Source organism: Cataglyphis hispanica, chromosome 1, assembly GCF_021464435.1.
Source record: "Cataglyphis hispanica isolate Lineage 1 chromosome 1, ULB_Chis1_1.0, whole genome shotgun sequence".
Classification (NCBI taxonomy): domain Eukaryota; kingdom Metazoa; phylum Arthropoda; class Insecta; order Hymenoptera; family Formicidae; genus Cataglyphis; species Cataglyphis hispanica.
The window spans coordinates 13,833,964-13,847,306 of NC_065954.1; the positions used below are offsets into that span (position 1 = coordinate 13,833,964).

At 32.1% G+C, this 13,343-nt stretch overlaps 1 protein-coding gene across 1 annotated transcript; it reads right to left on the reverse strand.

Moving 5' to 3' along the window:
- Positions 1-370: 370 nt before the first annotated feature.
- Positions 371-13,343, reverse strand: LOC126854063 (GTP cyclohydrolase 1). Its single transcript, XM_050600462.1, has 6 exons — positions 13,033-13,343; positions 12,017-12,279; positions 9,324-9,533; positions 5,456-5,621; positions 3,827-3,943; positions 371-2,528 (listed from the first exon to the last, which is right to left on the reverse strand). The coding sequence occupies exons 1-6, from the start codon at positions 13,083-13,085 to the stop codon at positions 2,399-2,401; spliced, it is 939 nt and encodes a 312-aa protein (XP_050456419.1). The 5' UTR covers positions 13,086-13,343; the 3' UTR covers positions 371-2,398.

Sequence of the window (13,343 nt, forward strand, 5' to 3'; positions counted from 1 at the left end):
AGGTCTAAGAGAGAGTAGTATGGAATTTGGGTTGGGGACGTTATTTCATGCGAAATGATTTATATCATAATAGCATAGATACACATATTACTTACCGTTCATGCGTGTAGGTCAAGGTGCGTCGATTAAATTATTATTCGAATACTTTTATCAATTATTTAAAAACTCCAAGAATATGTTGTGTATGAAAATTTAACACAATATGCATATTATATATTAAATTATTACAAAAAAGTTTACGTCTGAGAGAACGCATTCTAAATCGTATAATAAATCATATTTAGAATGCTGTATTTTATCTATTCTGGAATTATTTATACTGGAATTTATTCTAAAAGAGAGAAAAGAGCAGAAATATGAACAACAATCGTTGAAAATATAAATATAACACTTTATGTAATATCGTCAGAAAAATATTACAAATATTGAACAATCACTTTCTCGTAAGTAATAACGTGAATATTTCCCTCCACCTTTTTTCGTACTAGAAAGTATAATATACCGGAGAATATATACCGAAGCTCGTGTCACTTCAGTCTGTTGAGGCAGGAAGTTTCCAATCACATATTTTAACAAAATCGATATGTGCATAATATAAATTAAAATATACATCTTATTATATTATATGGTTAAAATATATAATTAAAATTTTCGATGCAACGCAAAACTCTTGGACTAGCCATAAGTACGCAAAGTAAAGTGCTGTGAACATAATATATCTTTTATACGTAAATCTTTACATCCCCACAAATAAAATATCCTTATAAATTATGAATATAATCACATACATGAATTTAAATATGAACACATAAATTTGCGATAATAATATTTTCACTTGCAAAATTAATATAGAACACGCAAAATGAATTTGAGTTTAATGATCGATCAGCTTTTAGTTTAATGATATGTAAACATTGATGATCGAGAATGTTCTTCGAGGATATAATTTAACTTTCCCCGGAAACCATCTTGATAGATGAGGCAAATACGGTGTGCACTTAGAAAATAATATTTTCCATTAGAATTCGTCACGATAATGCGCAGTGCATGGCTGAAGCAGTGCGCATTTAGCGACGTTTTTTGCAATTTTTTTTAAATTTGCAATCCAAATAAAAATACAAAACAATCGCTCACTTGAAAAATATATATATATAAAGTATTCGGTAATATGTATAAATGCATTTTTAAAATATACTGTCCGCTTCAGAAAGTTGCAAATATATAACAAAACTTTATTTCCTAATCAATTTTGAAAAGATTTTTTTAAATTTAAATTTCGAAAATCGTTCATCAAATCGTGAAGATATTTAATGTTAGCTTTAAAAAATGTGTGCGTAAAAAATAATCGTCGTCCAATTCTGAATTTTAAAATATTGTTTAAATTCTCCTTATAATTATAAAATCCATTTATTACCAAATACGGTATACATATGATGAATAAAATAGACAATTTTGCGATTATGCAATAATGCGAAACTCGTGGCTGTCAAGTTTCGCAAAATCTGCGATAAAATGTCGAATATCGTGCAAACAAAATAAAATTGAATCTCGAAACTCGCGATCGACATAAACAGGCAAAAAAGTCGAGCGCAATCTCTTTGAAAAATTTTACTAACGATACGATATATAGAGTGTATAATTTATTGTCACGAGAAGCGCGTCGACTCTTGGATGTGCGAATTTTATGCCGGCCGGAAGTTTTCGATGACAAATTTTCTAAAAAACGTTTCTTTGTAAGCAACGAGGTTCTTTAAAGGAGCAGTGAATAGAGGCTATTTCGGCAGGAAATTATCGCTGATCCAGCAGCGACTTATTTACGTTACAATATTCCTTATCGCATTAAATATTTATACGTTTTTACAGACAAATTGCTATTTATTCGCTGCTCCTTCATACCAGAACTCACACGTTCCACGTCGTTGTCCTGCTTGCTCTGCGATAAACAGTTCGCGAGTTCCGTATCATTATCATCTCAAAATTCGCGAACGTTTTCACAGATGACTATGATGCGTCATCATCATCGCTATTGTCAATGTCACTCACATTAGCAGTTTAAACGCGCCCTTATCAGCGAGGGACGTACGTTAAGCGTGTCACTATCCATTCGCGCTTGGTCAACTTGGATAGTGATCGCTCTAAATTTTCCCGATCATGTTTCGATAGAAACACGAGGACCGTCGCCGGGACACTATTTTCTTTTTTAGGAAATAAAGGGAATGTATACGAGTAAGTGTCGTGGCGACGAAATCCCTTGAACGAGACCCTCGCAATGAGGTAGTAATCGGATGATGAAGCCAGGGGAACGGCGGTCGCGATCGGCATATCATGCAATGTTAAATTAATTAATTAGTGGTCCCACGGCCAGTGATGCTGATGATACCGCGATGCGTTTGACTGTCTATTTGTTGTGTACCAGATTCAGAAATTCCTCGCGAGTCTTTGGATCGTCCCGGAACACGCCCAGCATCGTCGAGGTCACTGTCTTGCTGTTGATCTTCTGCACGCCTCTCATCACCATGCACATGTGCCTGATATGCAAAGGAATTTTTTTTTTCCTTACGACAGTGCGCGTGTAAATGTTACTTAATTTACTATCGTATATAATTAAGCGCGATAAAAAAAATTGCTTTACATCTTTAGAACTCGTTTGCTTTGTATTATAAACATATTTGGGCTTGTCTTCTAATTTATGAGTCAAGAGATAGATTTTATCAATGTTATTCTTTGCAAGCGGGAGGATTTGATCAACTAATGCTAATCATACAAATGAGAGACATGCGCGCAATCTCAATGTCCTCAGAAATCTCGTTCATAATGGTTCATAATAAGCTTCTATCAATCTTTATTATGAAATAGATCGGTTCTTGTCATTTCTGTGGAACGAATCAAACAACGATAAAAATAGTGTTTATGAATTATTTGAGAGATCAGTAAAAATAGTAGTTGGTTGTAGCAAAAATAGTGCCGTTGATAATGTTAGGTATAATTAATTATTGATCTATCACCTTCGTGGGATAAATTGGGAGTCGCAGCAGCGGAAAAATAGCATTATAAATTATTCGCGCGGTCTCGATAAAAATAACTACGATGCTCGTAAATATAGCATCAATAATAGCAATATTTAAATGCGAGTCCATAAAAATTAATGCGCGCTAGTGATAATATTAACTTCTAATTAATAATGTTATTCGCGCAATTTTCAATACTCCTAGGATCTTATATAATCCTGTATATGTTATTATCTCGATAATAAAATGTAACTGTAAATCAAGAGTCACATGCACGTAGCGTGATTTTCTTGAATTATTCACGATTACGTCGCGGACGATATTAACAAGAGCGATCAGATGATTAATAACCCCCGTCACTGATTATCGAAATGACATTCGCGCACCCCCGCTTGAGATTTATCACGCTCTAATGCATATGACGTGTAACGAACAACCGGATCGTTACGTGAATGCTTTAATTATCGCGAAACTTCCACACCGCACCTTGCAAACAACATTCGCGCGATAGTACAAGGTCGTGTTCTTTTACGAATGCGATCATTCCACCTTGTGAAAACCTATTCTACGAATCTCGCATTGATTGAAAGGATAGCGATCTTAATCGGCTTGACAATGCACAATGTTGCCGTGATATTTCTTGGTTTCTTTTTTCATCTGCGTTCTCACACTTTTTTATATGTTAAATCATTCGCGCGTCTATAGATTTTATTTCAGATGGATTTTTTCCTGCATTCCGAACTTGTTCTAATCATGCGTGTAAATAAAACAATTTAGAAATTTTATAATATTAAAGAATATATGGAAGAAATACATACACTCCTTCAACCACGACGGCGACTCCTGCAGGCTGCACAGCTTTCGTAACTGCTATCGCGATTTGCTTCGTAAGTCGCTCCTGCACTTGAAGACGTCTGCTAAAGATTTCTACGATCCTGTAAATAGAAAATTTTTTCTCAAAGTTCCTAAAAATCACCCGTGGAGAATGGGTTATTAAGATTGAGGTCGAGGACATGCAAATATTATTTCTTTCTACATCCATAGAGACGCCCCGTTGTCTTGTGTGCGCATGTGATATGTTAACATATAATATTAAAAAATCTAACGGTTTATAGAATACGCCGTCGCTCTGACAGTGCATCGAAATACCATCGCGTTTTTATTATTTATTTACTTTTAAAAAGCGTCTAATAGATAAACAGATCCCGGGCTTGTACACGCGTGAAAGTGTACACAGTCTTAGCAGATTAGTCTCACGTCACATTTTTTTTTTCTTTTCGTCTTATTATGTCACTGATCAAGGCCAGGACTAGTGGACGTATTATTCAACAAAATTGTTGAAGCATCGACGAGAATAAATGTCGAATAAATAAAGAGACAAATCCTTTTTTTTTCTACACAATCACAATTTATCGATCAAAACCGTGCTGTCATAAAAACTTAGAAAACACACATCTTGTGTTAGGAAATTGGAAAATTAAAACGTAGAATTAGAAAATACAGAACACAGCGTATTTTAAGTGATGATATTAGATAATCATTACTGAATAAAGATTTTTAATGCAAATCATATCAAGTATCAAAATTAAGATTGAAATCTTATAGATATACATATAATATCACAAGCACACATAAACGGTAGAAAAATATAATTAATAGAGCGATTCGTTCAAGTAGAAAAAAAAACAATTTTGATTCTCAAGAGATTTCAACTTAATTTTGATTAACGAGAAAAGACAGATAATTTGATATTTGTATATTATAATCAAATATAATATATAATCAAATTATATTTATATATAAAAATTATATATAAAATTATATATAAAAATTATATATAAAAATTATATATAAAAATTATATATAAAGATATTTTATATAATCAAATTATACATATTAATATAAAAAATAGCGATAGACTTAATAATAAAAAGCGTTATATTTCGGTCTTTTGATCATTTTCAACAAAATTACAAAGTAAACAAAGAATAAAAATCGAGTTGTTCAAATTAGAAAAACATAAGAGTATAAAAAATTACACAAAACGCAAATGAGTCCCACATGCTGTCAAATGGCAAATGTTAAACATTAAACATTCGAGACAGACTGTCAAGTTCCTTCGTATCGCGCACTAACATAAAGAAAATAAATACAGAAAAGTGTTCACAAATAAGACATCATATTTGTAAACATTTCTCTGTATTTATTTTCTTTATTATCTCATATACTCTTATGTGTAATATGGAGAGACTTGACACAATCTATCTCGATTGTTGTGACATTTGCCATTTGACAGCATTGTACGATTCACTCGCTCTTAATTGCCTTCTTTCATCTTTACATAATATATTCACAAGAGCTTTTATTCAAGTTTATTTTAATTTTTATTTGATTTAATAACGAGTTAATTTTCGTCGCTATTTAAGATTTACAATTAAGATAATTACCTGGCGAGTTTACTAAGACCCAAAATCTTCTTGCAAGGTAGATAACCAATCGACACTTTGCCGTAGAAGGGTACCAAATGATGCTCGCACATGGAGAACATCTCGATGTCTTTTACCACCACCATCTCGTCGTGATCCTCATCGAATACTGCATCGTTTATTACGTCTGAAACGAGAGAATAGAATTTATTAGTTTTAGAGAGAATTTTATTAACGTTATTTCACAATAAACCGCAATAATATAGAGTATCAAATTAATTTGATAAATCAATTAAAATTGTATTTTTCATACACGTACTTATACATATATGTATGATGGTTTTAACTTAGCGATGTATGAAAGCAGCTGAGTATTATTCTCCACAGTACACTTGTACTGTGCCGCAAAAGAAATGTTCTTTCATCCTAGCAGTTGAGTTATCCTAGCTGTGATTTACCCGATATTGACCTACTTACTGTACCGTTGACTCTAGTAGTAGTGTGTACATATACGAGCAAGCAGTGGGTAGCTAGATAATGGTGGTGCTCTCCGCACCGTTTCCACGGCAACCTTAACAAGAAACACCTTCGCAATGACCGACAACGAATTCGTTTAACTGGCCACATTCGAGCTTGAATTCTTCCAATGGATAGCATCACGAGTTATACAAAACAAGTCGACGACAGTCAGATCTTCTAATTCAAATTTGGCAAAATAAAATAGCTTTCAATTTTTAACATATATATATATATATATAATGTAATCGAATTAGACGAGAAAAAAATCAGTTTAATCTTATTCTTCGTGAACGTATAATTTAATCCCGTACAATTTATCGTATTTTCTCGGAAAGTGCACAGCTCGCAGGATGCGTCAACAGCTCGCGTAACACACAGGTGGTAGTGGAGCAATTTCCTTTTCTCTATTCGTGACCAAACGCTCGCCGATAAAGTTGGATTTTCGACCCGATGGTTTAAACGTGATCGGCTTCCGTCAGCGATTCGATTAACTTTTACAAGCTCTCACACGCCATTATATATGTGTGTGCATTTTGAAAATTCTTTTAGAGAAGTGCTAGAAAAATTTATCGAAAATATTATATATAATCTATATTATATAAATTTTGATTCTTATATTAAGTGGAATTCGTATAAAAATATAGTGGGCAAGATAAAAACCACGATGGAATTGCTCGTCCAAGAGGATGATTGTAGGAAAGTGCCTCTCGTTTCAGATTCACCAGTGCGCGCCGTAAGAGCTTATCTCGAGGGTCTCTCAGCTGTTCAAGCTGAACTGAAGTGAATTAAAATCCCTCATCCATCGTCTATAGATGCTCCCGGCTTCAGAGCTCATTATCGCGACTCACTCAAGACACAGATTCAAAATTACTGTGAGCATATATATAGAGAGAGCTGTGGCGAAAAAGACAAAGCATTACTCTCTTTTTCTAATACATAAATTAAAAATTTAATGATAAAAAAGATTTTATCGTCCAGAAAGAATTATTCTCAAGATTTATTATTCATGATTATTTTCTTTTGTTACATTATTACATATTAGTTATGCCATCAACAATCATTAAAATAAATATTGCTATTTGAACATCACAATTATTAGATTTGTAATATTATTATTAATATATTTTAATTAATCCCCATCCTTTTAATTAAACACATGACAATAAGACTGTCAAGAAATGACATAGGAGACCGTAAAAAAAAAAAAATTTTATATCACCCTGATTACACGCAGAAATATTTTTCCGAATCTCTGCAATCACCGTAATTATTTAAGCATTATGACATTTATACTCGACGATGAAAGACGAGGAAGAAGAAGATGAAGGAGATTTTTTTCTGAAGTTACGCGTCCCTGAGAACCCCATTTATATCAAGAGCTTTACGTTCTCTTTTCTGTGAATCGCACTTAAGTCCCACCCTCTTGCCTCTCAGCGTCTCATTCTTTTTCTCTCCTCCTCCTCCAGCTTGTGATAGAGAGCAGAATGGAAAAAAGGCGAAAAGTGTGATACTTTCATGAAGAACACGTGCATGTCTATAATTCTGCGCTATATACTGTTCGCAATAAAAGAAATTTGCTTACCGTGTGCGACGGTTTCCCAGTTAATTCTTTCATTACCTTCTCAAGTTTTAAATTATACCCTCAATTGTACCACAGTAATTATGCCACATCACATTTCTATAAGCGGAAGTTTAATGCATTCTGCATTTCTTAAATTTCAGTTAATGAAAGCAACTACCACTCTATTCACAATTATTTGAAACTACTTGAGAAAAAGATTCTCGCCACAAACTTCAACAAGCTTTTATGTATATATATATATATATATATATATATATATATATATATATATATATCGTAATATAAATATCCTCAGTATTAAAATTTTTTTAGGCAGTTTTGATTTCAATAAGTAGTATTTTACACATTGTCATTGTATTATCTTTCTAAACTATCATACATTTTATAAAATTTGATATAAAAAATATAAAAAACTTTTAAGAACTTATATAAGAAATACTATTTAGTATTTTTATGTATGTATTTATTGATAACATCAAATATCGTATCCTAATCAAGAATACAAATTCTAAAAGAATCTTTGAAGAATTTTTTTTAGAAATGCAGAACATTTCCAGTTCGAATGTAACCATTTTAACATAAGTGTCTTTCTCTGGCATTCTTTAAACAATGCATAGACGTCCACAATTAATAACAATATTATAACATAAATATTTCAAATATTTTCACATATTTGTCATCAAATTATTGACTTTTTTCTTCTGTTTTTACATCCAAAATATAAATATCTTCATTCTAATCTATTTTATACAAACTATGCATTTACGTTAGAAATATTAATTATTCGATCTGATAATAATTTTTTATAGGCCTATATTTCCTGTCAACTAAAGCATGCCAAAGCCAATAGTTGAGCCGATTTGACAGTCTCAGAAAACAATGGTTTTTCGATAATCTCGATCATAAAATGACGCGAAAAATGTTGTAATGATTCGCCCGGTTAACATTCTTGTAATAATTGTAACGTCGGGAAAATAACTAGATTTGCAGAAATCCTGCTACAGCGATCGATCGATCGATCGTCGTTATCGTTAAGTAATAAACGATCGCGTGTAAATGCCGCTTGTAAAATTTACGTTATACACGGATCTTCGAGTGCAACCTTGCATTAGCCGACCGTCACATCAAGGCTGCACTATTTGTGTTCAGTTTCTTTCTTTTCTATTTTTTGCATACAATACTTACATACATACGTATTAATTTTATAATTTCAATTCTAGCTAAAGAAAAAGAGTAGTTTAAATAATTACGCAATAATTGTGCTCGTAGCCATCATCAATATTGACTTTTTTATAATAAGGCGTATTGTAAAAACGATATTAGCGATTGAATAATTAATAGCTAGTTCCTAATAATAAAGCTAATTTCTAATAATAAATATTATAGATAATTAACTTATTAATAACTCAAATATTTTTCAATAAATTTAAGCGTATCATTAATGCAATACAAAATACAAAATACTTTAATAAAAATAATTTCGTTGTTTCTCTTAATCAATTCCGTTTTTCAACAAGTATAATTTAAATTTAATTTAAAATTGTATATTATCTTTTTTATTAGAGAGCAAGATTAAATTTTAAAAATATTTTTATTAATGCCACTTATTCTGTAGTTCTAATTCTTATCAATTTTATAAACAAATGATGCTACATATTCGCAACGTGACACTTGCGCAACGTAAATGCAAGATAGATTAATCCAAAGAAAGATAGAGAGAAAGTCAAGAATCAAAAAAACACTTAGGAACACTAATAATAGATGCTTATTAATAATAATGGATTTTACCTTCGAGGCTTTGATCGTATCCCTTAGTGAAGAAGAGCATAGCTTTCGCGGCGCGTTCCGGCGTCTTCAAGAGTCCCTGCCGTTCCGGATCTTCACCCAACGAACTCAAGAGTAACTTGTAACTTCGGGACATTTCCGGTAACATGGCCTCTCGCGTGGGCGGTCGGTGGTCCAGCTCCAAATCGTGATGAAACATGCACTTCTCATGACCTGAAACATAACGACGATTAGATCGTTAATAAAATGCTCGATAATCACTCTCTTCTTTCCCCTTTGTCGAAGTTCGAGATTTTCGTTGGATGGCGACGTAAAGTGACGATGTGTCAACATCTCCGCTATCGCATGTCACGACCCGTGATCACGTCGCGTAATCGCAACGGAATAAACTGTATGTGGTCGTGCCGCAATTGAATGTTTTCTAACTTAGTGTGTGATTCGTACATGACAGATGAGATCCTTTCGTAAGAAATCTAAACAATTTACGGCTTATCACATTACGTTGCACATATGTAACATTCAATTCTGACAGACATATTTTCAAGCAGCAAAAACTGTTTATTTTCTACAATTATTGTACATATGAACATATGTATAAATTTTTTTTTAAATCTGAAATTTACACATTGAGAGGAGTTCTGCAAGATGTGGTTTGATTCGATTGCTTTTGCAGAACTATTAACATTTTATTCGACACCGGATTCAATAATCGATCAATTAATCGATCTTCACAATAGCCTGCGAAACTCGTCGTTTTGCAGACTTGGGAGTATCATAATATAATCTGCGACAATATATGCTGCATACAACCTAATATAATTAACGACAAGAGATAATTAACAATTTAACTAGAATAGATGATGAAAATTTTGCGGTCCACCGTTGTCGTGTGCATTCTCCTTTGATAAGTATTTTAAATAAATTTATCCGTGAAAATAAAGAGTGACGCGATTAAAATAATCCACTTCTATTTTGCGTGCGTAAATACATTGCGTAGAAAGTACTCGGCAAAACGGATTCAAGGTTTTGTATGCAATATTATTGGATTCTCGCGAGCGATCGGCTTCTCTAGGATGAGGACGGACGAGAGAAGCGCGTATTCATGTTGGAAACTTAATTAGTTCGTCTCTTCCTAATGAACCGTGTCGCATAATTGAATTCAGCACCGACGTCCGTGCGACAAAGCGGTCATTAGAGGAATCCTAGAGAATCGTTCGAGTCGCGTGATATTGACAAATTTTTAAGAATTCCACATTTTTATCAAAGTTCACAAATTACAGTCGATTCGGCATTTGAGAAAATCGGCAATTGCGATAGCAAAATCTAATTATTTTCGGTATAAACATGCACACACATAAGAGTGTATTTTCTATATTTATCTTTATGAATTTTTTCTGCATACTTAAGACTATTTTCAACGATGTAATAAAATCTAAACTTCTTTTTTTTCTTAAAACTGTCAAAATGCAGTTATAACATAAAACGATATTATTTTTATGCTCAATAAATTTATTTAATGTCTTGCAATCTTAAAATCGTGACTAATTTCTTTATTATCACGGTTAATTTTTTAACGGCTCGCGTGTATTTTTCTGGAATTTCCGATAACACCCTGTTCCACGTTTCATATCCTCATAAAATTACAGTTACATGTTGCACATAACCATAACTGTATCCCGATGATTTGCCCGTACTTGCTTATCATCTCAAAATCATCGTGGTGTAATTAACACGGGAACAGTCATTTTAACGATCGTTCACCAAAATTTGGCGCGTGCAGACAAAAAAGATTCACAGATTTTTCTGTAAATACATAATAAATAAGTAGAATATCTACATATAATTGCACCAATTAATCGGACTTTTTGCAAAAGTATTTTTAAGTTAGATAAATTTATATATCTTTTTAAAATAAAAATATATAATAGTATATATGTTAGTATATAAATTAGTATATTAATAGTCAATAAAACACGCTAATAAAAAAATTAAAAAAGTTATTAAAAAATTCATTATTCTAATTAATCAATCTGTAAAATATCTTTTCTGATTTTGATAAAATAACTCTCCCCTCTATATATAATATTTCCTTCTTTTTAGATTCAAGAATGCTGTCACTTCTTTCCGATAAGAATTTTATGAGCTTATTGACCATCGTTGCATATTAATGAGATTTAAAATATTTTAAGTAAAGTATATACATACACATATATACGTATATAAAATCTTCAATTCATCATCACAATGTGTTTCTTGAAAATTATAATCAAATATAAATATTTTACATTTTGATATTAATTACATATAAACTTATAAATATTAGTGGGATTTTAAGTCAAGTTCATTTAAGTTCGATACATTATGACGAGATATGAGCGAGAATTAAATCAACGGTTTATGCTTATTGATCAAGCCGAAAAACGAAAAACAAACTTATATATACATACAATGGCTTTTCTTCTATAGTAATAAAGTTATCAAATTTATGCACAAGTATATTTTTTACATTTTTGTTATGTAATTATATATCATGATGAATGGAGTTACATATAATTGTACGTTTCAAACATACATAAAAAAACTAATGAAAGATTATGCGATAGAAGAATTGTCTGCACGAAGACATATTTAACAATTTTTTTTAAATTTCCAATGGCAATTCAATCTATTTTCAACATGTTTCATGTTGTAGGTACCTTTTGTCGTGGATGTACGTGGTGTTCTGGGTGTTCCTGGAACGTCCAGATCGCTTTCCTCGATATTGTCGCTCCAGGAAACAGTTTTCAGCGGTAAGGGCTTCTTAATCATTATCGGCTTGTCGTCCTCGTCATCGTACATCTTCAGCTTCGCGCACTGACTCGATACCCCGTTCATGGTTGAAGATTTTTCAGTCTTCCGTTCTTGAGAATCTTGTGAGATCGGAAAAATTTCCGGAATGAGGTAATCGGGAAATTCGATACTGTTTAGAGAAAGAAAAGACATTGTAAGAATAAACAAAATAGTAAAATTAATTAAATAAATCTGAATTTCAAAGTGTATTATCAGATGCAATATATTATTATATAAATGCATATTATTGAACATATTATTTATATTTATATTAAGGATATTAAATAATTACAAAAATAAGCCGACACAAAAAAATATATTATTTGTTATCAGGCTTTTTATGCTTTATGTATTGGCCCATTACTTTTGTATTTATTTTTCTAATATATATGCAATGAGCTTTTTTATTTTTAAATTTATTATATTATAATATTATTAACGTATATTATTAAATCATTTTTTTTTTAGTATAACAAATATACTCTTTTATTATTTAGTTAAATAAATATCACACACATGCTTATAAACGATAACAATACAACATTAAATAAATGATTAATTTTTATCAATAAATAAATAATTAATTCTCATCAAGAATAAAATAAAAACAAATCTTGTATACTTTGAATAAACTTGATAGCCATTATTAACTAATATCAATTTTCTTTTTTATTTATTCAATAAAATTTAACAATATACTTTTTAATTATTAAGGTATCTCTTATATTAGATATCACTCGATGTATAACCGCTTGACATTTAATATTCGCCCTATCAAAAATCAAACTTATATTTTTTTATGGCGCATTAAAAAAACCATTAAATAAATTAGAATCTTTCGTATCTGATACTTCTATATTACTTCACTTTCAATTGAACTTACTCTAATGCGAGTCGTCCCGCAGCGGATGACGTTTGTACTGTTTGTAGTGGCATAAACGAGAAGAAGTGAGTCAAAAGTTGCGCGAGCGTGAAACACGCACCCGCACGCGTATGGACCACGTGATAGAAGACGTGCTAAATAAACGAAAGAAGAGACGACGACAACGAGACGAAAAGCCGGCACCGCGTGCGACGACTGATCGGACGCGCGAAGGAGCGTCACGACGCGTACGCTGACCAAGACGGGCGGAACGCGACTGACGCGAAGCTAAAAGCTGGAGTTTAGTTTGGAGTCTGGAGTCTGGAGCTCTG